The 23042-nt window shown below is 41.5% G+C and overlaps 1 protein-coding gene across 1 annotated transcript; it reads right to left on the bottom strand.

Annotated features, from left to right (window-relative positions):
* Positions 1 to 4400: 4400 nt before the first annotated feature.
* Positions 4401 to 22815, bottom strand: LOC149289230 (four and a half LIM domains protein 2-like). Its single transcript, XM_089490925.1, has 5 exons — positions 22660 to 22815; positions 7332 to 7506; positions 5518 to 5687; positions 5010 to 5196; positions 4401 to 4552 (listed from the first exon to the last, which is right to left on the bottom strand). The coding sequence occupies exons 1-5, from the start codon at positions 22813 to 22815 to the stop codon at positions 4401 to 4403; spliced, it is 840 nt and encodes a 279-aa protein (XP_089347051.1).
* Positions 22816 to 23042: the final 227 nt, after the last annotated feature.

Here is a 23042-nt window from a genome sequence, read left to right as displayed (position 1 = left end):
ATGGAACATCTACTGTGTCTCAGACGAGACACTGACCCAACGATCTGTCAAAATTACGTTTGAAAAATGCACATGTTCCAATTTTGAACCTGTTTTAGTAATTTCACATACCGAGGGTGGAAAAAAAAATACTGAAATACTGTGTTTGGATAGAATGGGTTTGTTAAGTAGCATCTCCTGAGTACAGTGATATACATCATGTATGGGTTTGTTTGGGGGCTAAAATTGGAAATTTGACATGTGGTTACTGCCCGCTGTGTAATTTAGATAATGTTAAACCCAGCGAATTCAATTTACACCATCAAATCATACATTTTTTAAAAACTAGACACACCATGGGCATTTAACATGACAGTATTTTAACTCTTTCCATGCGAGAATTGTTTGTTACCCCGGCCAAACCATCCGTTTCCCTGGAACTGATTTCGGCCAGTAATAGAGGGCAGCCTTGCGGGACTGCGCAGGAAATCTCCAGTTCAGGTAAGGAGGTGGGCTTAATTGGCCATAAATGTGGCGGGAGTGGAACACCCACATTGCGGGAGCGGGCGGGATTGGTAAAAAAATCAGCCGGAGCGGGTGGGAGCGGGATTAAAAAAGCAATCTGCACATCTATCTGCCTTCCCTGACTATAGCACAAATTTTTGCAATCCATCAAGAAATAACTTTGGGAATCGAGGCTGAATATATATATATATATATATATATATATATATATAAATACATATGGTGTAATCAATTACAATGCACAATGTAATAAAAAACACGACACCACAATTATATAACACATTAACCTTTATTAAGAACCAACATACTTGGTTTATTATCCGATATTGATTGGTTGGACTCTACTACCCTGAGTAGCAGTCAGGAAGCTTTGGGGAGGATCTGTGGGAGGGGGCCCCCGGAGTGGCAGTCTGGCATCTGTGGGAGGGGGGCCCTCAAAGTAGCAGTGTAACATCTGTGGAAATGGGGGGCCCCGAGTGGCAGTCTTGCATCTGTGGGAGGGGGCCCCTGAAACGCAGTTTGGCATCTGTGGGAGGGGGGCCCCAAAGAGGCAGTTTGGCCTCTGTGGGAGGGGGGCCCCCAAGAGGCAGTTTGGCCTCTGTGGGAGGGGGCCCCCCAAGAGGCAGTTTGGCCTCTGTGGGAGGGGGCCCCCCAAGAGGCAGTTTGGCCTCTGTGGGAGGGGGGCCCCTGACTGCCAGTCTGGCGTCTGTGGGATGGGGGCACCCCAACTGACAGTCTGGCATCTGTGGGAAAGGGGCCTCCGAGTGGCAGTCTTGCATCTGTGGGAAAGGGGCCCCCGAGTGGCAGTCTTGCATCTGTGGGAAAGGGGCCCCCCAAGTGTCAGTCTTGCATCTGTGGGAAAGGGGCCCCCGAGTGGCAGTCTTGCATCTGTGGGAGGGGGCCCCGAGTGGCATTCTGGCATCGGTGGGAGGGCCCCCCAAGTTACAGCCTTGCCTCTTTGGGAAAGGGGCCCCCGAGTGGCAGTCTTGCAACTGTGGGAGGGGGGTCCCCGAGTGGCAGTCTTGCATCTGTGGGAGGGGGGCCCCCCGAGTGGCAGTCTTGCAGCTGTGGGAGCGGGCCCCCGTGTGGCATTCAGTCCCCCGAGTGGCAGTCTGGGAGCTGTGTGAGTTTTATCAATCTGCTCGGTGAAGCGTCTCCTCCTGTTACGTGACAATTAAAGGATCGCTTGCAACGTATTTTTATGTTCGTCTTGAGTCTCTTAATTATGCTTGAGAAAAAAAAAAATCTGACAGCTGCTTAAATAACAATTTCATTTGATTATCTTTACTTATTTTATTAATCATATAAAATAAACACGTACCTTTTAACTTAACATTCGGCAGCCTTTCCTCTCCGGCATTGTTTTATCACAACACCACGGCACGTCAAACCACAACCAATCAATAAGCCGGGACAGCTGCCAAACCACAACAAGATCCTAAATACCTACGGAGTGGGACTCAGCTCGCTATTCCTGGCGAGAGTCCATTTAAAATTTTATTTAAAAAAATAATAATAAATTAATTGAATGTAGCTTTTTTTGCCATTTATTCCTGACAACACTGCATTATTTTACTGCACTTCTGTCCTATTTTCTGTCTGAAGTACACCTGCCCCTGACAACTACACTTCCTACCACCCAGGGAGCAGGACTAGCTCCCCCTGCAAGATCTTCATCAAGAATTTGATGACATCACAACAAGGGAAGTTGGCTTAATTAATGTTATTCTCTCTTTCATTTAATGTGCATTTTTTTAAACTGGGCACTAGGTATTTCTTTTTTTACCTTCAGACGCACCATTGAACAGGCATCTGTTACTTTAATGCTAACAGCCTGATCTGCCCTCTGTCAACAGGAGCCACAGCATTGCTGTCTGCATGCTGACAGATACAACAATAATAGTGTAGATCAGGGGTTCTCAAACTGCGGCCCTCCAGCTGCTGCAGGACTACATCTCCCATACTCCTTAGCCAGCCCCTTAGCTGAAGGAGCATTATGTGAGATGTAGTCCTGCAGCAGCTGGAGGGCCGCAGTTTGAGAACCCCTGGTGTAGATCGTCACAACCATCCCTAGCCCTTTAAAATTCTCCTAATTCGCTCAGTATATATATATATATATATATATATATATATATATATACATAAATGGATACGTAAAATACACTTTTTTTAAAAAAAAAGTATAAAAAATAATGTATGTAATATGTTATATTGTCGTAGTTTTATAAGGGGTAAAGGTCGCCTCTGTGTTGAGGTGGATAGAGGCTTGGTGTTACACAATCTGGCTGAGAAAGGGGCAGATTGTATTTGGTGTATTATATATATATATATAAGAAGTTATTTGGTTATTACGTTAAATGGTTTGTGTTGTTAATGCCTCTTATACCCTTTTAAGTAAAGCTACGGCCAATTTTATCCAATTTACAATTCTGTGTCTGTGGTTATTTTATTGATTTGTTAGGGGTTAATATGTACATGCAATGGACAAGTTAGCTTTAGCTAATCTTACAGGTTAAAATAGTTGAGACACTGGTCTACTTCTTAGATGTTATCAGATGAATGTATTGTATGAAAGAGTCAGCTCCACACTGCGTGACCCGGATATTTTGCCCCTTTTCGAGACCCTGTGATTGGACCAAAAACCCAGAGACTCTGGGTCAAGCCGCGAGAGTTCCCATGTGTGCGAAAAGTATGGCCTGGGCTTCCAACTCCCGACAGTAAACGTGTTAAGATAATATGGGCATGTAGCTAAGTAAAAGTGACATTATAGCCTCTGTATTTGTTTATAAGATAAAAAAATAAATGCTTACTTTGAAACATAATTTTATTTATGTTTTAAGATAATACAATATAGTGCAAAGAAATTCCGTGTAAGAAAACAATGACATTGTGATGTTTTTCAGCTCACGCAATTCACTAACTAATGCAATAAAACACCTGTTATGTGTCAATCCATACTACCTCTTCAGATGCTAGGTTTTCTAATTGTTTATTTAAAATATATTTAATTTTTCATGCAGGGCAGGTGTACCGCAGTTTAGGGCTTTTCAGCTTCATGCTTATGCTGATTTTAATTATATACTTATTAGTATTATTATTTATTGCTTTATATAGCACCATCAAATTCCACAGCACAATTTCTGTTAAATATGAGTGACCAGTTTGCCCATTCCCTAGCAAGGATAGCAAAAAGGTAGCTCCCAATTGATGTGTACATTCAACTGCCACAATTGTAGGGCAGAAAATGTATGTGCTTATGGCTAAGTATAAATGAGACCTATGAGAATTGCAGTTTTTTATAAGCCCATGCAACTAAGGAGCTCTATGGAGTATAAAACCAGAGTTTCTAATCACTACTGGACACCACACCATTCTAGGGCTTATGTACATAAAATGACTCCAGGACACGGGTTGAAAAATCACCTAATTATGATAACATTGGATCATGTGACTAGAATTAATAGAATCCGAAACTAGCAAGAGGCTACTAGAGTGATTAGGTCGCCTCAGCGAGTGGTAGCTGTACCCTTCTCCTCCTTTCCTAGCCTTACCATCTCTCCCACTTCTTCTTTAACCCCACTTTCTCCTCCATCCCCCTTTTTTGTAAACTCATGGACAGTTTTAAACTTGCAGCTTCAATTGTTCTATGGGCAATATGCCGACTCTGTAATGGTCAGAGACAATGATATTGTGATGGGGTGGGAATGGTTCTTTATGGGTATCCAGATAGTTTATGTATGTTTCCTTATAAACTGTATTTTACAGAAAAATGTGAAAGACAAGTAACATGAGTAAGATATAATATCATACATCTGCCGCTGGTTAAATATATATATATATATATATATATATATACATATATATATATATATAGTGTTTGTTAGCTTATTGCAATTTTATATATCTTTCCCACACTCCGGACAGAGAATTTCATCCCTCTCCGTAAGGAAGCCACGGCCCACCAAAGAAATAGCACACTTCTTACAATTAAAGCAATCGCTATGCCACTGACGTTCCTCAAAAGAAATATACTTGGTTCCTCCAAGACCTGGAAAGTAGAACATTAAATAAATAAATAAATACATTTTAAAAATGATCCTGAAATAAATGGTTAAAAATCAATTTAAACAGATTTGTGCAGTGTTTTTACACCCTTTGTTAAATTGTTTAGGTCCAGTAGTTTACTTATTCTCCTGAGTGCATGGAATTGAGAGCAATATTTTTACTCCCGACTTCATTATGCATTAAAAAGGTCTAATCCATGTGTACTTCTTTTGCAAGAAGATCTATGATAGCCTTGTATAATTCATACATACTCTGGACATTTTCCTAAAAGTTATCTCACTGATTTTATAACACATTATGCAGGGCCTACTCAGCCCACTGGGGTTATCCCCTGAAACACATCCTAATGGCAGTGGGCTCATATATCCAATTCACTTGCAAAACCTGTTTCATTAAATAAACTTTCTTCCTTTTTCTTACTTAGAATATAATTTGCTTACCACTTATAGGATTGGTGCAGCCGGCACATTTCTTGGCATATAAACTGCAAAAGCAATTCAAGCAGTAGGCAAACTCATCTCGAGAAGTAAAACGTTGCCCAGACAGTGGCTTCTTGCATCCTGTACATACAAAGCACTCTTTGTGCCAGGGCTGATCTCTATAGGTGACACCTCCGGTGGTGATAGCCTATGAAATAAAAGAACAGCTATGTTAATTATTTCCTGTACAATCTGCATTTGTTGTTTCGGGATCTGGCAAGTAGTTCCAGACATGAAAGAGAAGTTATGACTAAGCAAACTCTCAGAGGAGACCATGATCTACAACTGTTTAGGGGCATCAGACTATGACTGTTTACCCCTACCCATTGTACACTGGGGTGGAAGTGCAGTGGAAACTTGTTGCAGTAACATTCCAAGCAACGCCATTGTTACCACAAAACATCCTTTACCACTACAGCTGCTCAATCAGAATGGCCATGTCCCCCATCAGCTTTGTGTGATCTACTACCTTCTTACACTGGATACAATGCATTGCAAATTGCTTTTCATAACATGGTACGCAGAAGTTCTGATTTTCCTTGGGGATGAAGCTCTTTGTTCCAATTGGCTGCTGACAGCGGGAGCAGATGAAGCAAGTCTCATGCCAGCTGTTTCCCTTGTACTCCATCTTCCGCGTCCCTGCATTATAATACACAATAATTAGAGGTTACTAATACAGATTATACAGATTCCCCTGTATATTAACCTTATAAAAACATTAATATCCACCAATAGCCATTTTATTATTTGTGTATTTGAACTTGTTTTTCATTATTTGTGATGCCTTTATATAAAAAAAATATATAAAAGTAAATTCATTTATTTAACAAATCAATGCAGTCTGGTTTCCTTTCCAGGCTCCCTGAAAGCTGTTCTAGATTTGAAGTCCGTTTCAAATCCTGAATAAGAGTCGCTCTTATGGACCTTTTAAAACTGAAATCCTGTCGCCGAAGCCATTAGTCTCCGCAGGCCAAGTTGCTCTGAGGTGTACATTGCCCTGCTGAATTTTCTCTTCAGTGTAAATCTGCAAGTTCTCAATAGGGTTTAGGTCAGGTGGGGAAGGGGGCCATGTCATTATTTTTTAATCTTTAAGGCCTTTACTGGCTAGCCACGCAGTGGAGTTCTTCGATGCATGTGATGGAGCATTGTCCTGCATAAAAATCATGGTCTTCTTGAAAGATGCAGACTTTTTTCCAGCACCACTGCTTGAAGAAAGTGTTCTAGACACTCCAGGTAGGTTGCAGTTCTGGAATATGACAGCACTGAAGGGTAATGGGTTCCTGGTAGCTTCGTGTTTGATTCGTCTCAAATCTCTGGCAGTTAAATGCACACTCTCACTGCTCAAGTGATTTTTCCATCCTGTTACTCTGAGCAGTGTTATTTTGCAAGGGTGTGCACCATCTCCTGCAACTGGGCTCCAACTCCTGGAAAGTCCTTACAAAAACGTTTGATGGTTCTGTGATCACGCCCCAATATCTTAGCAATTTCAAGAGTGCTGCACACCTCTGAAGGATTTTTTTCATTTTTGACTTTTCAGAGTCAGCCTAATCTCTCTCTTTCTGTCCATTTTGCCAGAGAAAATGAAGCTGCCTAATAATTATGCACACCTTGACATAGGGTGTTAATATCCTTAGGCACACTCTCCCTCATTACACAAATACACATCAATTCAGGTTTATACAGCTTTTACAATATGCATAAAAATGATATGGTCAAAATACTCACTTGCCTAATAATTGTGTACACAGTGTTTATTGCAGACTGGGTTTGAATACGCCTGCTGTGTTTTACTATAATGGCTCAGAATGACACTTAAATACATCATCCTCACTGATTTATATAGTCATACTGGCATCACCCAGGTGTCATTAGAATGCTTAGAACACTGTGAAAGTATGTATTAACATCTACATTCTTGATTATGTGGAGTCAGTGGAGTTACTAATAAGGTGGTATTTATTCTGACTGTAAATTACCAGTCAAAGGTTATGGCATCTGAAGAGAAATTTCTAGTCCAAAAGCACGCTGCTTGTGCTGATGGGGTCCCTATGTCTTATTCCCTATTGTCCCTTACTGATCCCCTCTCTTTTTTCCCCTTCTTTGTTCTTCCTTTTTTTCCCATGTGTAATGCAGGTCATTTGGGATTAAGCTGCAACACTTACCACCAGGGTGGTAAAGATTGTTGATGTAGTATTAACAGCACCATACACTGATAAATATATCCATGGCACACACCCCATTAACATCTGCATTATTTATAATTCTGTGTAAGCCCCAGCTAACCTGGCATGATGGTTTTCTTGCACTCATTGCACTTTGAGGAATATTCATTTGAGTAGCACTCAGTGCAGATGAGATGCTCATCTTTAGCAGCAAAAGGCTTGTCCACCAAGGAACGCTTGCACTGGAAGCAGTGGAAGCACAACTCGTGCCAGTGACGATCCTTGTAGGAAAGATCCTGAAAGGAAAAAAAAAATGTTTTGTCGACAAGGATGTATGTTTGACAGTGGCGTCTCCAGCTTTCATATTTAGGGGGGGGGACACATGGGGGGCCAGGGACCAAAGTAGGGGGGCCAATTATAAAACTGTACATATACACTGTGTGTGTATATGTATATATATATAACATATAACATATATTGAGTTAGACGTGCATTTTTAACTACATAATATGTACTTATGATGATTTTAAAATAACAGCTCAACTGGCAGTTATTTTTCATTCTTTAATATTAGCCTCTACTGCCAATATATATAAATATTAGACCCTGCTGCGGATATATAGAAATATTAGCCCCTGCTGCGGATATATACTTATATTATACCCTGCTGCCGCTATACATAAAAATTATACCCTGCTGCCGATATATATTAATATTTGACCCTGCAGCCAATATATATAAACATTAGGCCCTGCAGCCAATATTTATTGATAATAGCCCATGCAGCCAATATATATTAATATTAGGCCCCATGCCGATATATATAATTAGACCCTGCTGCCAATATGAAGATAAATATTAGCCCCTGCTGCCAATAAATATTAGCCCCTGCTGCCAATATATTTAATTAGACCCTGCTGCCAATATATATAATTAGACCCTGCTGCCAAAATGAATATAAATACTAGACCCTGCTGTCAATAAATATTATTAGCCCCTGCTGCCAATATATGTTAATATTAGCCCCTGCTGCCAAGATATATATTAATATTGGCCCCTGCTGCCGATATATATTAATATTGACCCCTGCTGCCGATATATATTAATATTAAACCCTGCTGCCGATATATAAATAAATATTAGCCCCTGCTGCCAAAACATTTATAAATATTTGCACCTGCTGCCAATATATATATATATAAATATTAGACCCTGTTGCCAATATATTTTATAGTGAAAAAATTGGACCCTACCCAAGCATTTCCTTGGGCCCCGCTCAAAGCTCCCTTGCATGCAATCACTCTCTCTGCTACCACACCAAAAAAAAATATTTGCCGCACTGACTGAAAATCAGGGGAAGACGGTGAGTCAGTGGAGTCCTCCCTCCTTCTGACTGCACCGTGACATTGAGAGGTCCTCTCCCCTGTAATCATCCCCAGAGTCCCTTTGTCCCCTCATTCACTAAACCATACCGCTCTTTTACTTACACCCTGTAATTCAGGTACAGATCAAATAAACACATGGAAACCGCACATGCAACTGAATAAGACAAAAAAACCCTTGTATTTGCAGGTATACAATAATAATGCATGGAAACATAGCATTGCAGGTAAACACCAACAGAACACACATTGCAGGTACAGATCAACTGGAAATCACATGTAAACTCAGCACTGAGGGTATAGATCAAATAAACAACACATGGAAACATCACTACAGGTCCATTGATCAACTGAATAAGACATACAAATCCTATATTTGCAGGTAAACATAAATAATGTATGGAACATAGCAGATATAGATCAACAGAACAACACAAAAGGTATAGAATAAAAACCCCTAAATGACAGGCATAGATCACAGGTCGCACACCCCAAAGCCAACCCTGGTGTCCATATTGCCCACATAGAACCTGACCAGCACACCAGCAAATTACACACATAGGACGTGCCATCTTTGTCCCCAAACAGCCCAGCATGAGTCAACTTTGTCTCTGAGCATACACCATCTTTGTCCCATAAACACGCTACCTTTGCCATCTTTGTCCCCAGTGCTTAAACACCCTGTTTATACCATCTTTGCTTTTTTGACAAATCAATAATACACCTATGATTCACACAAACACGTTTAGTCACTTACTAATTCACTTTCATTCACACAATCATTTATTCTTTCACACAAATTATTTACACATATTCATTAATGCATCCACACATTAATCCATTCATTCTCTCTCTCATTCTGACTCTTTATTTCAATATTCTTGCCTCCCTCCCTATCTACCCTATCTACCTCTTCTCACTCCCTATCTACCCCCTCCTCACTTTCTACCCTCACCCCCCTTTGAAGTTCACTTACCTTGTAGAAGTCCAGCGGTGGGATCGCAAGGCCTCTGTCTCCCTTTGTGTGCGTGGCTTCACTGCTGAGCGTCGGAATATGACGTCATATACGGGCGCTCAGCATGAAATGCCGGCACCGCGACCAAGGCAGAGGCCTCGCGGAGAAGAGTGAGAGGCGCCGAACGGTTGCTGAAAACTTATTCCTGAGCAACCGCTCGGCACCTCTCTCTCATCCACGTCAGGAAAAAAAAAAAAGACAGCGTTTGAATTGGGGGGGCACAGCATGCTGTAGGGGGGCATGGCCCCCTCTGGCCCTCCCCTGCCGACGCCACTGATATTTGAACGCCAGTGTTTCATCTCCAAAATCATCTTTAAAAAAAAAAAAAGAAAACACCCAAGAAAGATAATGCAACGTGCTTGAGATTCTAATTAGGTTTGTTTTGTGTTCTATGATCTTTAAACTGTTTGAATTAGTTGGATTTAACTGGGAAGGGATATTGCTTTTATTTAAATATTACTGTTTTATATTGATCTATTATATTATATAGATTCTGCAAATAATATGATAATAAAATTGTCTACTTGCATTCTAAACTCTTAGTGCAGATACATAGATTTAAGGATTTAAAAAATCATAAATCCTAAACATCTATCGTTTCTGGAAAAAACCTACTTCTTTTGAAAAGAAAAAAAATATATAATTTTTGTCATTAAATTAAACCAATGTGACAAAACTGCTAAAAACCCTTGACTGCAGCAGCCTGGACTCCTGTGCTAGGCTTTCCCCAAAAATACCTTACCTCCCAATAAATACATGACAACCAAGATTGGGTTATAAAAGGCCACAGCCGTTTTATTTTAACGCTAGTCATTGCCACGCAGACCTAACAGGACGATGACCAACACACTGAAAACCAATAAATAACATAAATTAACATGAATAATTAACATTAACCATTTAATGTAACAAAAACCCCAAGCGTACCAGGTCATCCAGGTACCACACAGGGAAGGACATACTGGGATGCCCAAACCCAGACCTGAGGTTCCCAGCTCCACCTGCAAGGAATCCTCCCACCACAAGTACCACCAAATGCTCTCCCAGCAGCATTAACCGCCTAGATACCTGGTAAGCTTCTGCATGACCGTGACAAAAAACACATACCCCAGGAACACTTATCACAAAAAGGAGAGAGGGACAAAAAACAAGTGGTAAGGTGACGACAAAATGGCGCCTAACCTAATGGCACCCACGCCTTAAATAGCCCATTCTGAACCCCGTTGGCTTTACATTCCTGACATACGCAGATATTTATTATACTTTTTCCAAAAATGTCTACATTATGAAAATGAGCTTAGGTTTTATTGAGTGGATGTCTCTATCTCTACTTATATATACCGTAGTTCATGTGATTAAAAAGTAATGGGGCCCCCTATGGTCATGCCCCTCCCTTAGCCACACCCTATCATGACACACCAATTTTAATATAAGACTTCTACCTGATCCGGCACCCAGTGCCCTTACACCATCCCTATATACTCAGCCAGACACTGAAGGTTGTACAGCATAACTGTAATCACTACATACCGTGCCACACACTGAAAGTCCAGTAAGGTGACGACAAAATGGCACCTAACCTAATGGCACCCACCCCTTAAATAGCCCTCAAGCCCTGCTCGGCACCTAGTCAAGGGCCCGTTCTGAGCCCTGTGGGCTTCATTAGTCCTTAGAATTTTCATTTTTATGTTCTCTTTGTACAGTAAGAAATTCATTTTAATTCAGTTTAAACACAGCAATATTTCTAATAAAAAACATTTAAATTTTTTATAAAATCACCACAGGAAGTTGAGCAATCGGCTCCTCATTTATTGCAATAATAACATTTTATTATAAAAGTAGAATTAGAAGCCCCTTGAGATGTGTTATTAATGAAGCAGAGGGTTGTATAATGTTTGCCATGTAGAGGTGTCTAAAATACCTTTACATTTTTATTTAACTTGGTAAAATGTTTAATTGTGTTATTAAAAAAAAAGATAACTTAACCAAGTATATTAGATCAGATGATGATTAATCACATGGTATACTACAGAGTGCACAAATCTTGGCAAATACCTTCAATTGTGTGGCCAATTGGCAGTGTGTTTTTGTCTGGATTGCTAAAATCATTAACAAATAACCAAGTTCAAGACTATACTTGGTTATGTATACATGCATCCAACCTTGCTGAGATCACTTAAAAAGCATACTTTTCAAACAACTGATTTAAGAACAGAAACAAAAAAGCCACATGCAATGAATGTAAATGCTGCATGGTTTGGAACCAGTGAAGTGATTAAAACCCATCAAGAAATCAAGTGAAAAGTTAATTTGTATCGCCAAAAATGTCAAGAAGCAAGTGCAAAGTAAACTTAAGGAACTAAAATAAACTGGCTAAATGTAGATTCCCACCAGGCTTTTTATCCGCCTGCTTTGCCCTGATGAAGACCTAATGATACTGCAGTTGAAATGTTGATCCAGTTGGTTCAGTCTTAGGGGTCACCATAGCTTCTGCCATTTTCTAAACCTGCAAGGAATAATCTTTTTTGCTTTGTCTTAATAAAGTTCACTGTTAGCTTCTATCATAAATACAAGGCCGTTAGTGGTATAGCTGTGACAAGTCTCATGTCCTTCTACTCAAAATATGCAGCAACATTGTTGTGGATCTACCACCCCCCAGCCTCCGCGATCTTATGAATGTCCATGCTCGGCTTGCTGGCTTATGTGTCTACACTTGCATGGATCAACAGGGGAAAAAAAGATAGGCCTGAGGAACAGCTCTCTCATCTTATTTACCACATTATACTGAATATTAACAGGTACCTTGGAATTAGGTAGACAAGAGGAAGGGGATATCAAAAAGAAGGTGGGTGGTAATCAGGACATTTCATTTAGGGCAATTCTCCCATCTCTAAGATTTAATAGTGGGCCCTGTGTGGTCAGTACTCTTTATCGTAAACCTTGTTGAGGCAACATTATACTGCATACCACTTCTTGCCACCCTCCACACTGAATAGCGTCTATACCTAGACTAGAGGATATAGTTGGGGTGTAGGATAGTACCAAGGAACAAACATAATTTGGGAATGACTACCTCCCAGACTTTATAGTTCATTTAAGTCAAACAGAAATTGGCTGAAATATAGAATGTGAAAACATAGAATTTGTCGGGAGATAAGAACAATTATGGCCCATCTAGTCAGCCCACCTTCTGAGACTTTCAATTATATTCTGGTAAATTATATTTTTACTTGTTCTGTGACAAGATTTATAAAAATTAGACGTTATAGAAACCAATTTGTGGGGAAAAAAGCACCACATAACTAATAAATCTAGGATTCATGAACATATTAGAAATATTTAAAGGTGGTTATTTTACCTTCACCTATAAGCAAAATTTTGCTATGTGAAATAATAATAATAGATATTTTATTCAAGAAAACCTTGGGTCTTATTTTGTTAAATAATGAATATTATATGAGCATGTCTCAAGGTGAATGGGAGATGATTCCTTTATATAGTTCTACTCTGTCTGAGTGTGCCAGTTGGTGATCTGCTTACATCTGTGTTATAGCTGAAATTCCTTCTTGAATACAAGTAGCTTTAATTAGAGCATATTTACCCTATGATAAGTACCAGTAATTTTTCTTACTTTAATCATTTGGTTGCCACTATAAACGAGTCATAGAATCCTAGACTCGGCTCATTTATATAACTCACAGGGATAAGGATCCAGCTTTATAAAAGTACTCTTTTTCTTGTTAAACTGGTAAAATATTATCCAGTAATATCTTTGAAAACAGAGACTCGTAGCCAAATACAGGATAAAGAAGAATAAAACATCTCGATATAAACATTTTAGCCTTTGTCCCCTGTCCACTGGACAGAATAATATTTATTCTTCAGCTCAAATAAGCAGAGGGAAATTCATAGCTACTTTTATCTATTACTTAAGACATTTTGTTCTGAAATGTAAGTTTAGCGCACAGAATCTCAACAATCTTAATAAACATTATCTAAGCCCAGAGTTTACATTCCTGACATACGCAGATATTTATTATACTATTTCCAAAAATGTCTAGATTATGAAAATGAGCTTAGGTTTTATTGAGTGGATGTCTCTATCTCTACTTATATATAGCGTAGTTCATATGATTAAAAAGTCATGGGGCCCCCTATGGTCATGCCCCTCCCTTAGCCACACCCTATCATGACACACCCCTTCTTGGTTAAGCCCCTCCCTTAGCCACACCCTATCATGACACACCTCTTCTTGGTTAAGCCCCTCCCTTGTGGTTACATCCCCTCATATCCAATTTTCTGTATTTGTAGAAATAAAAAAAAGATAACTTTTAAACAGTGTAACCAATTTTAATATAAATATGATTAATAGTAAATCTACAATTGAAAAATATTGTGATTCCAAGCCTGTTTCCTGCCTGTATTAACCTTGTCACCCCAAGTTAATATCCTGATAGATGGCACCCAGGGCTAAAGTGGATAGTAACCGTGAACTGGATCCATCGTGGGTGTGCGTTGACCATGCTCTGAATCCAAGCCTCCCCCTGCATCAAGACTTCTACCTGATCCGGCACCCAGTGCCCTTACACCATCACTATATACTCAGCCAGACACTGAAGGTTGTACAGCATAACTGTAATCACTACATACTGTGCCACACACTGAAAGTTTAATTTTCTGTATTTGCAGAAATAAAAAAAAGATAGCTTTTAAGCAGTGTAACCAATTTTAATATAAATATATTAAATCTACAACAATTGAAAAATACAATACAAGTAATTCTAATTATATAATTACAGACAATCTATCTGAAAAAAATTATAGGGTAAATGTATACTGCCATCGCTATATACTGTTCCAGACCTTGATGGTGGTACAGCATAACTATAATCACTATATACTGAAGGTGGTACAGGATTAGGGCTGCAACAACTAATTGATAAAATCGATAAAAAATCAATAATGAAAATCGTTGCCTACGAATTTCATTATCGATTAGTTGAATAGATTTTTATCGATTATAAAATGAGGGTTTTTTCAGAGCAAACACTCTGATAAAATACCCCTCCTTTTATAATCCATTTCAGTGTGACTCACAGCAGTTCCTACTTACCAGTCCCACCCTGCAGTCACTGCCGATTGGCTGCAAAGAGGGACAGAAATAAAGGGGCGGGGCCAATCGGCAGTGACTGCAGTAAGGGACAGGGAGAAAGAAAGGGGCGGGGGCAAACTCCTGATTGGCCCCACCCATTTCCTGTAGCCTCCACATGGCTCAGGAACTCATCTAACTGTGATTTTAAAATTAATATTTGGGCTGCTGAAAGTTAGGGGAGGTGGGGGTTAATTTAGGGGCAGTTATAGATAATGGGGTGTTTAGGGTTAATTTAGGGGCAGTTGTGGTTGATGGGGTGTTTAGGGTTAATTTAGGGGCAGTTGTGGTTGATGGGGTGTTTAGGGTTAATTTTAGGGGCAGTTGTGGTTGATGAGGTCTTCAGGGTTAATTTAGGGGCAGTTGTGGTTGATGGGGTCTTTAGGGTTAATTTAGGGGCAGTTGTGGTTGATGAGGTCTTCAGGGTTAATTTAGGGGCAGTTGTGGTTGATGGGGTCTTTAGGGTTAATTTAGGGGCAGTTGTGGTTGTGGGGGTCTTCAGAGTTAATTTAGGGGCAGTTATGGTTAATGGGGTCTTCTCAGCTGAGGACTGAGGGTTAATTTAATTAATTTAATAAGGTTAACTTAAGGTGCAGTTAGAGGTAAAGAAGGGCAAACTGAGGGGAATCAAAATCCTGGGGGCAGTGAAGATTAACCCTGTATTTATTTATAAAAGTTTTGTATCTATGAATGGGTCTGTTAATCTATGAGGGCACTATGGCATATCAGGGGGGTATACAGCATACCTGGGGAGGACGGAGTGACATATCTGGGGGTATAAGGCATATAGGGTATATAAGGCATATGTGGGGATGGTGGAGTGCCATGTCTGGGGGTATGTGGCATATCTGGGAGGTAGGTTGGGAAATAAAAACAAGAAATGCATTTTTATCAAAGTTTTTTATTCTGCCGTTTGTTTTTAACATCCTATGTTACTTTATTAAATTATTTTAAATAAATGAAAAATGTAAATTTTTTCTATCCGATTAATTGAAAAAATAATCGGTTAACTAATCGATTATCAAAATAATAGTTAGTTGCAGCCCTATACAGGATAACTGCCATCATTGTATACTGTGCCAGACACTGACGGTGGTACCTGCCTCATGCCCTGCCAGAGGGCTTCCAGCTATGCTCGTGCCTCGTGCCCTGCCACAGGGCTTCCAGCTGTGCTCCTGCCTCGTGCCCTGCCAGACAGCTTCCAGCTGTGCTCTTGCCTCGTGCCCTGCCAGTGTCCTTCTAGTTAAGCTGTGTACCAGGATCAGAGGGCCATCACAAACATGCCTCATGCTTTCTAACACTCTCACAATGTTTCCTTACCTTTCTTGTCTCTCTGTATCCTCTCCTGCAGCCCCTCTTCCTCCACCTTTTTCTTCTGTCTTAGTTTGTTTTGCCGCCTCCTTATGCTCACACTTATACAGAGACATGCAAGCTCACACGCATTTATACGGAGACATCAGTGGCGGAACTACCAGGGTCGCGACTGCGACCGGGCGCTGGAGTTCTGCCAGTCAGGGGGGCCCAAGGGGTGCCGAGCGGTCGTTTTCAGCGCCCTTCTGTCTTCTCTGCTCCCTGCCGCCGCCCTCAGCGCTGCCCTGACTGGTGGGAAGCGTGAGGCGTCTGTCTTGGGTGCCGGCACTTCACGGCCTCGCGCCCCCACTACAGGACTGCATGGTAAGTGTCCTACAAAGGGGGGGGATAGGGAGAGGGTAGATAGTGAGAAGGGGGGTAGGGAGAGGGGTAGATACGGAGAGGGGTAGATAGTGAGAAGGGGGTAGGGAGAGGGTAGATAGTGAGAAGGGGGTAGGGAGAGGGTAGATAGTAAGAAGGGAGGGGGTAGATAGTGATAATGGGGGTAGAGAGAGGGTAGATAGTGAGAAGGAAGGGAGAGGGGGTAGATAGCCTGAGAAAGGGGGGAGAGGGGGTAGATAGTGAGAAGAGAGGGAGAGGGGGTAGATAGTGTGAGAAGTGGGGTAGATGGTGTGATAAGGGGTAGATTGGGTTGGGGGTGGGGGTGCCCTTAACAGATTCTCGCACCGGGGCCCTGAGGCTTCAAGTTACGCCCCTGGGAGACATGCAAGCTCACATGCACTCACAAAGTGCTGCTGCCTGAAACAGTACAAAACTCTGCATTTGTCCTACTAAATAATTATGAATGTGCTGCAAGTACATTGCTCTATAGCAGGGGTGGGCAATTAATTTTCCCATGGGGCCACATGAGAAATTGGAATGGTTTTAGAGGGCCAGACCTCTACAAACTACAAACTCCGAAGCCTTGTCCATTTTGTTAACTTATGTGCTGTTTAATAAAGTTATTCAAGCCTACGTCATTGGTAGAGGTGCTTGAATAAGTAAGGCCTGAATAACTATTAGCACAGCACAGAAGTGAACAAAATGAACAAGGCTTCGGAGTGCATACCGTATTTTTCGCTCTATAAGACGCACCTGCTGATAAGACGCACCTAGATTTTAGAGGAGAAAAAAAAGGAAAAAATATTTTGAGCTAAAAAATGGGCTAAAATATTTATTACAATAACTGAATAAGCTATGAACACAGTAAGACACACGCAGTAAGACACACACAGACACAGTAAGACACACACAGACACAGTAAGACACACACAGACACAGTGAGACACACACAGACACAGTAAGACACACACAGACACAGTGAGACACACACAGACACAGTGAGACACACACAGACACAGTAAGATACACACAGACACAGTGAGACACACACAGACACAGTAAGACACACACAGACACAGTAAGACACACACAGACACAGTGAGACACACACAGACACAGTAAGACACACACAGACACAGTAAGACACACACAGACACAGTAAGACACACACAGACACAGTGAGACACACACAGACACAGTAAGATACACACACACACAGCAAGACACACACACACAAACACAGTAAGACACACACACACAGTAAGACCTCCCTCCCTAACCCCCCTTCTCAGTATCTCCCCTCTAACTCCCTAACCCCCCCTTCTCAGGATCTCCCCCCCCGCCCCGGTCACTTACCTTAAACTCCTGTGTTGGAAGCGTGAGGCGTTTGTCTCGGGTGCCGGCGCTTCACTGCTGATCGCCGGCGTCTGACGTCATATGCCGGCGCCCAGCGTAAAGCGCCGGCACCCGAGACAAACGCTTCCAACACAGGAGTTTAAGGTAAGTGACCGGGGCGGGGGGGGACACCGGACTCATTGGTGAGTCACCAGGACACTCTTTGCGGGCCGGTCCGAGCTATTCAGCGGGCCGGATGTGGCCCGCGGGCCGTGCTTTGCCCAGGTCTGCTCTATAGTCTAAAGACATTTAAATAAAAAAAGGCACCTATGTAAAGTGACACGAATTTTCCATAATGTCAATTGACTAAAGGTGCAGATAAAATATAATATTAACACATGTACCGTCTTCCTTAGCTCATTTAAGTTTACATATGTCTTAGAGATTGCTCCCATTAAATGTTATTTCTTCTTTCCTCCCTTAGTCTTTCCTGATAAATTTTATCCTGCAAAACCCTTCACCATTATGGTAGCCCCCATCTGAACTCTCTTCAAAATGTCAATATCCTTCTGGAAATGGGGTCTCCAGAACTGTGTCAGTGTTTCTCTTTTCACTGAGGTCCATCTACTTCACCTTCCTCTGTAAAAGCATTTTAAAAGTATTTATTTAGGCAGTCAGCTAGATCTTTATCCACATGTATATAATTTGTTTTTAATCCAACTACTCCTTGCTTACATTTCCTCACTTCACCGATATATCTAAAAAAAAAAAGGTTTTATAACCCATTTTTGATAACCAGACACTTAAAAGAAGTATGTCTCTTTCATATATGTCGAACAACTTGCAGCAACTCTGATTCTTAGTATTAACACTTTTTTGGAAGTTTACTATTAAGTATCCCTGATCCTTAAGATAAATTAAACACTAGGGTTAGAGAATAACCCCATTCATCACTTAGCTGCTGCTTTCTTCATAGAAATAGTGATATTAATAAAATATGAATCATGGCTGTACAGTTATGGACTTGAGTGGACTTATTTGTGGACTGCAAAATGCTTGATGGAGCAGTTTTACTAGAGCCACACACAACCCTTGAAAACTTTGCATCACATGGTGCTATATAATTAAATTCATTTTCCACAAGACATTATAGAATTTTAAAGTAAACTCCTCCACACATACCCGAGAATGAGTTGGACGACCAGTATTTTTTATGATGGTAAATTCAAGTACAACTATAAATTAGAGTATATTAAGAAACATTTCTTGGAAGACAGCTTCTAGGTAATGGAATTTACCAAGGCATTTAGATCTTTTCTTCTCTCTGTCCCCGGCATCCATCCATGTTAACAATGAGGTGCATTCCAAGGCTTGGGTATGTTTCAGAACTCTTTACAGGATACTGCCCCACTGGTGTGTGCGTGTGAGCATGTGGGAGAAAAGCAGGGATACTTCAACCAATACCAACATGTTTTTTTTGTACTTAAGGAATATGCAGATGAATAGTAAGACAGTAAAAACACACAAACTGCAAGATTAACGACATTTTTTGCTAATTTGTGCCAGATCCTTCAACCACAAAATATGTGAGTTTTTGTAATCCATGGGCCAGTTATCCAAACAATATCAAGAGTTGATTACATATAACGTGAAGGTATGTGCCAAGTATATTATTAATACCACATGTAGCTGCAATGCTTTGGACGGATTCCGCACAGTCCTCTATGACTAGAAGCCTATTGTGATTTCTGTCTGTCTCATCCAGTACTGCCTAAATTGCTGAATCAGTAAGTTTCATTGTTAGTTATTCCAATTGTTTGCATGATATCTGGTTTTATAAACACTTGAGTCGAACTGGTATTCTGGGCTGTATATCTAAACTAAACAGCCACTGCACAGGACCGGATTAACGTAGGGGCTGATGGAGATGCAGCTCCAGGCCCCTACCTGAAAATAGGAAATTTCCCAGTGGGCCTGCCACATACTGAATTGCCGATGCGGCCACACAACCTCAGGGCTGTGCGAGCAACATCTCTAGTACTGCCCAGGGGAAGCAGGAACCCAGTGAAGTCACGTGACTTTGTCACGTCACATGACCCTGCTCCGTTCCTATTTCCCCTGGGTGGCACAACAGAAATTGCTCGCAAAGAGTGTGAGCAACACGGAGGGAATCAGCGGCCCACACGGAAGTCTGCGAGCAGCACGGAGAGCTCTGCAGTTCTGGTAAGGGGGTGGGGGAGGCTCTATGAACGAGTATGCGTGATTGAGAGAGGGAATGAATGAGTATCTGAATTAATGAGTATCTGTGAATTAATAAGTGAATGAATAAATTAATGAATATGTGATAGCATGGATGTGTAACTGGGGGGGCATAGCACAGGGTGGCTGTTTAAGGCTAGGATGCCACATGAAGGCTGTTTGAGGCTAGGATTCCACAGACAGGCTGTTTGGGACAAACGTGGCAAGTCCTATGCTTCCAATCTAATGGGTGTTGGGTGGATCATGTAGATGCAATCAAGATGCCAGGGCAGACATGATACTAAAGGGGGGCATTCATTCACAAGAGGGGTGGTGGCTGGGGGCGTCACATAAATCAATACTACAAAGCAGTGTGGAAAATACTTTGTTTTTTATTGTTGTATGTAAGCCTGTCTGGATGTGGCAAAGCCTGTCCTGGTGTGTGTGCTTGGGTGTCGGTGTGGCAGAGCCTGTCCTGGCATGTGTTTGGGTGTCAGTGTGGCAGAGCCTGTCCTGGTGTGTGTTTGGGTGTCGGTGTGGCAGAGCCTGTCCTGGCATGTGTTTGGGTGTCAGTGTGGCAGAGCCTGTCCTGGTGTGTGTTTGGGTGTCGGTGTGGCAGAGCCTGTCCTGGTGTGTGTTTGGGTGTCGGTGTGGCAGAGCCTCTCCTGATGTGTGTGCTTAGGTGTCGTGTGGGAAAACCTGTCCTGGTGTATGTGTTTGGGTGTCGTGTGGCGGAACTTGTCCTGGTGTGTGTGTTTGGGTGTCGGTGTGGCAGAGCCTGTCCTGGTGTATGTGTTTGGTCATCTGTTTCCTGGCACTTTACTAAATGTAGGAATAAATTGAACTATTTAATTTGTACTTATCCAGCGATAACACGCCCTCCTAAATTTGTAGTCACTTCAGAAGACAAAACATTCTAAGCCCAGAAATGAATGAGAAGAAAAGTAAAGGTTTTATTTTATTTACTCTATTTCAATCTGCATATCTTATTAAAAAGGATTAGTGGCACTAAATTGTGACTTCAGGCGTCCTGTGTATGATGACTTTTTAGTGTACTGATGTACTTCCAATCCCATCGCATTACATCAATATGCGTTCGAAAATCAGGAAAATATGGGCGTGGATGGTGGGCTGATTTGGTGGTACAATGGGCCACTTGACTAGACTTGCACCCCAGGACTGCCAGTCCTTCCCTTGATTGTATGCAAAAATAAAAATCAGGTGGGGCCCCAGGGGCAATACTCTTACAAGGAGCCCTCACTAGAATAAGCCATTCCCTGTTTAGTACTTCTTAAAATTTATTCATGTGGAATGACATCGGAAAATCACAGACACGTGGAATACAATTTAGTCTGGGATTGGAAAGCTTCAGCAATTATATTTAAGGGCATAAAAAAAGTACATGGAGTGGGGGGCTGGTACCTTCTGGCCAGGGCCGGCCGAAGACTTAACGCCGCCTGGGGCGAAGTTTAAAATGCCGCCCCCCGCCGACGGCGCTCTGCATTACAAGCCGGCACAGAGACCGAACAGGGAAACTCGCCGCAGGGGAGAGAGAGAGGGGCGCCGAGCGGGTAAGCGAAAACCACTCGGTGCCCCTCTCTCTCTCCTCCGCTTCAAAAAAAACAAAAAAAAAACGCTTGGGGCGGCAAAGTGCCGCCCCTTCTGAAGTGCCGCCTGGGGCAATTGCCCCAGTCGGCTCCATTGTAGGGCCGGCCCTGCTTCTGGCACAACAGCATACTCACACTTAACACACACCCACTACACACAATGACATATACACTCAGTTTAACACAAATGATGATTCAAAATAAAACTTTGATTCTGTATCACTTCTCACGCCACATCACACCCTCACCTTGCCTGGTACTCTTCCTTTGTGCTCCCACCATAGCAAGTGGGCCTGTCAAAGGCCAAAGGCATGTACACGCATGCATGCATGCATACACTTGCAGCTTAATAGGCACAACAACATACATTTATACAGAGATATCACACATAAATACACAAGCTTCTACCTGCAGAGTATCCTCTTTTCTGGGAACTGCAGCTTCCGGAATAAAGGATCCTGAACCTTTCCTTTTCATTTTTAGAAGCGAGCCATGCAGCATCCACTCTTACTGACTATAACATGTGAGTACTGACTGATTCTGTCACGATAGAAAGTAGGAAGCTAATTTTGATCATTCTCCAAAAATAGAGTCTGTTTTTTAGCTAATACCCCTGCTGCCGGAATGGGAAGCAATGCACCGACTGGGCATCCACATCACCTGCAGTGTAGCACAGGTTAATACATAAATCTCTCAATTTATAATCTGCTTTGAAATAAATGTATTTTATGGATTTATCACTAAAAGTCATTCAGCGAGGTTCAGCTTGAGTAGGCTCATAAAAGTATTCCTAAACTTTACACCTCAGCAGGGAGAATTAGTAGGTAGTGGTATGTAAAAAATGTCTTCTCCACTAGTCAACTACTTGTCAAAGGTAAGTTGACTGGTGCACATTTCCAGTCCTAAACCTAATGTCAGCATTCTGAGAACCAGTCATTAACTCACTAATGTACACTGTAATATAAGAGTGAGAAAATAGTCTGCTGGCATTATTCCTAGCTGGCAGAAATGGAGAGGAACGGTTAGCATACCTTGCCATCACAGCCAATTGGTTTCTTGCATTCCTCACAAGTGTTCGAGTACAGACTCTCATAACATTTCACGCAGTATGGATTCTCCTCTCTTAGCAGGTACTTCTTACCAAACAGAGATTCCTTACAGTAATGGCAGTCAAAGCGCTCGGCCATTTTTGGGGCGAAATTCTTTTAACCTTGAAGGAATAAAAAATAAAATAGAAGTGTACAATGCTTTGTTTGTTATATACAAACATGGTTACAAAGATAACAAAAGCCAGAAATTCATAAGGTCCAACTTTCCCAATTTCCTTTTTCTTTGAAAAACAAATTTGATGTTATGAATTTCTTCATTCCTTTCTGCATCCAAAATCAGAATTTAATTGAAAAAAGAAAACACA

This window comes from Sceloporus occidentalis, unplaced genomic scaffold, assembly GCF_023333645.1.
Source record: "Sceloporus occidentalis isolate IW3139 unplaced genomic scaffold, rSceOcc1.0.p SCAF_47, whole genome shotgun sequence".
Classification (NCBI taxonomy): Eukaryota; Metazoa; Chordata; class Lepidosauria; order Squamata; family Phrynosomatidae; genus Sceloporus; species Sceloporus occidentalis.
Note: the sequence above shows the minus strand (reverse complement) of the source record. Positions and strands in the feature narration are given on the sequence as shown.

Excerpts from the sequence above, each read along its gene's own strand:
- LOC149289230 (XM_089490925.1), bottom strand. The coding sequence starts at position 22,815 with ATGGCCGAGCGCTTTGACTGCCATTACTGTAAGGAATCTCTGTTTGGT. Across the intron at positions 5,688-7,331 it reads CAAGAAAACCATCATGCCAG|GGACGCGGAAGATGGAGTAC; the intron begins GTTAGCTGGGGC and ends ATTATAATGCAG. Across the intron at positions 4,553-5,009 it reads CTGCACCAATCCTATAAGTG|GTCTTGGAGGAACCAAGTAT; the intron begins GTAAGCAAATTA and ends TCTACTTTCCAG.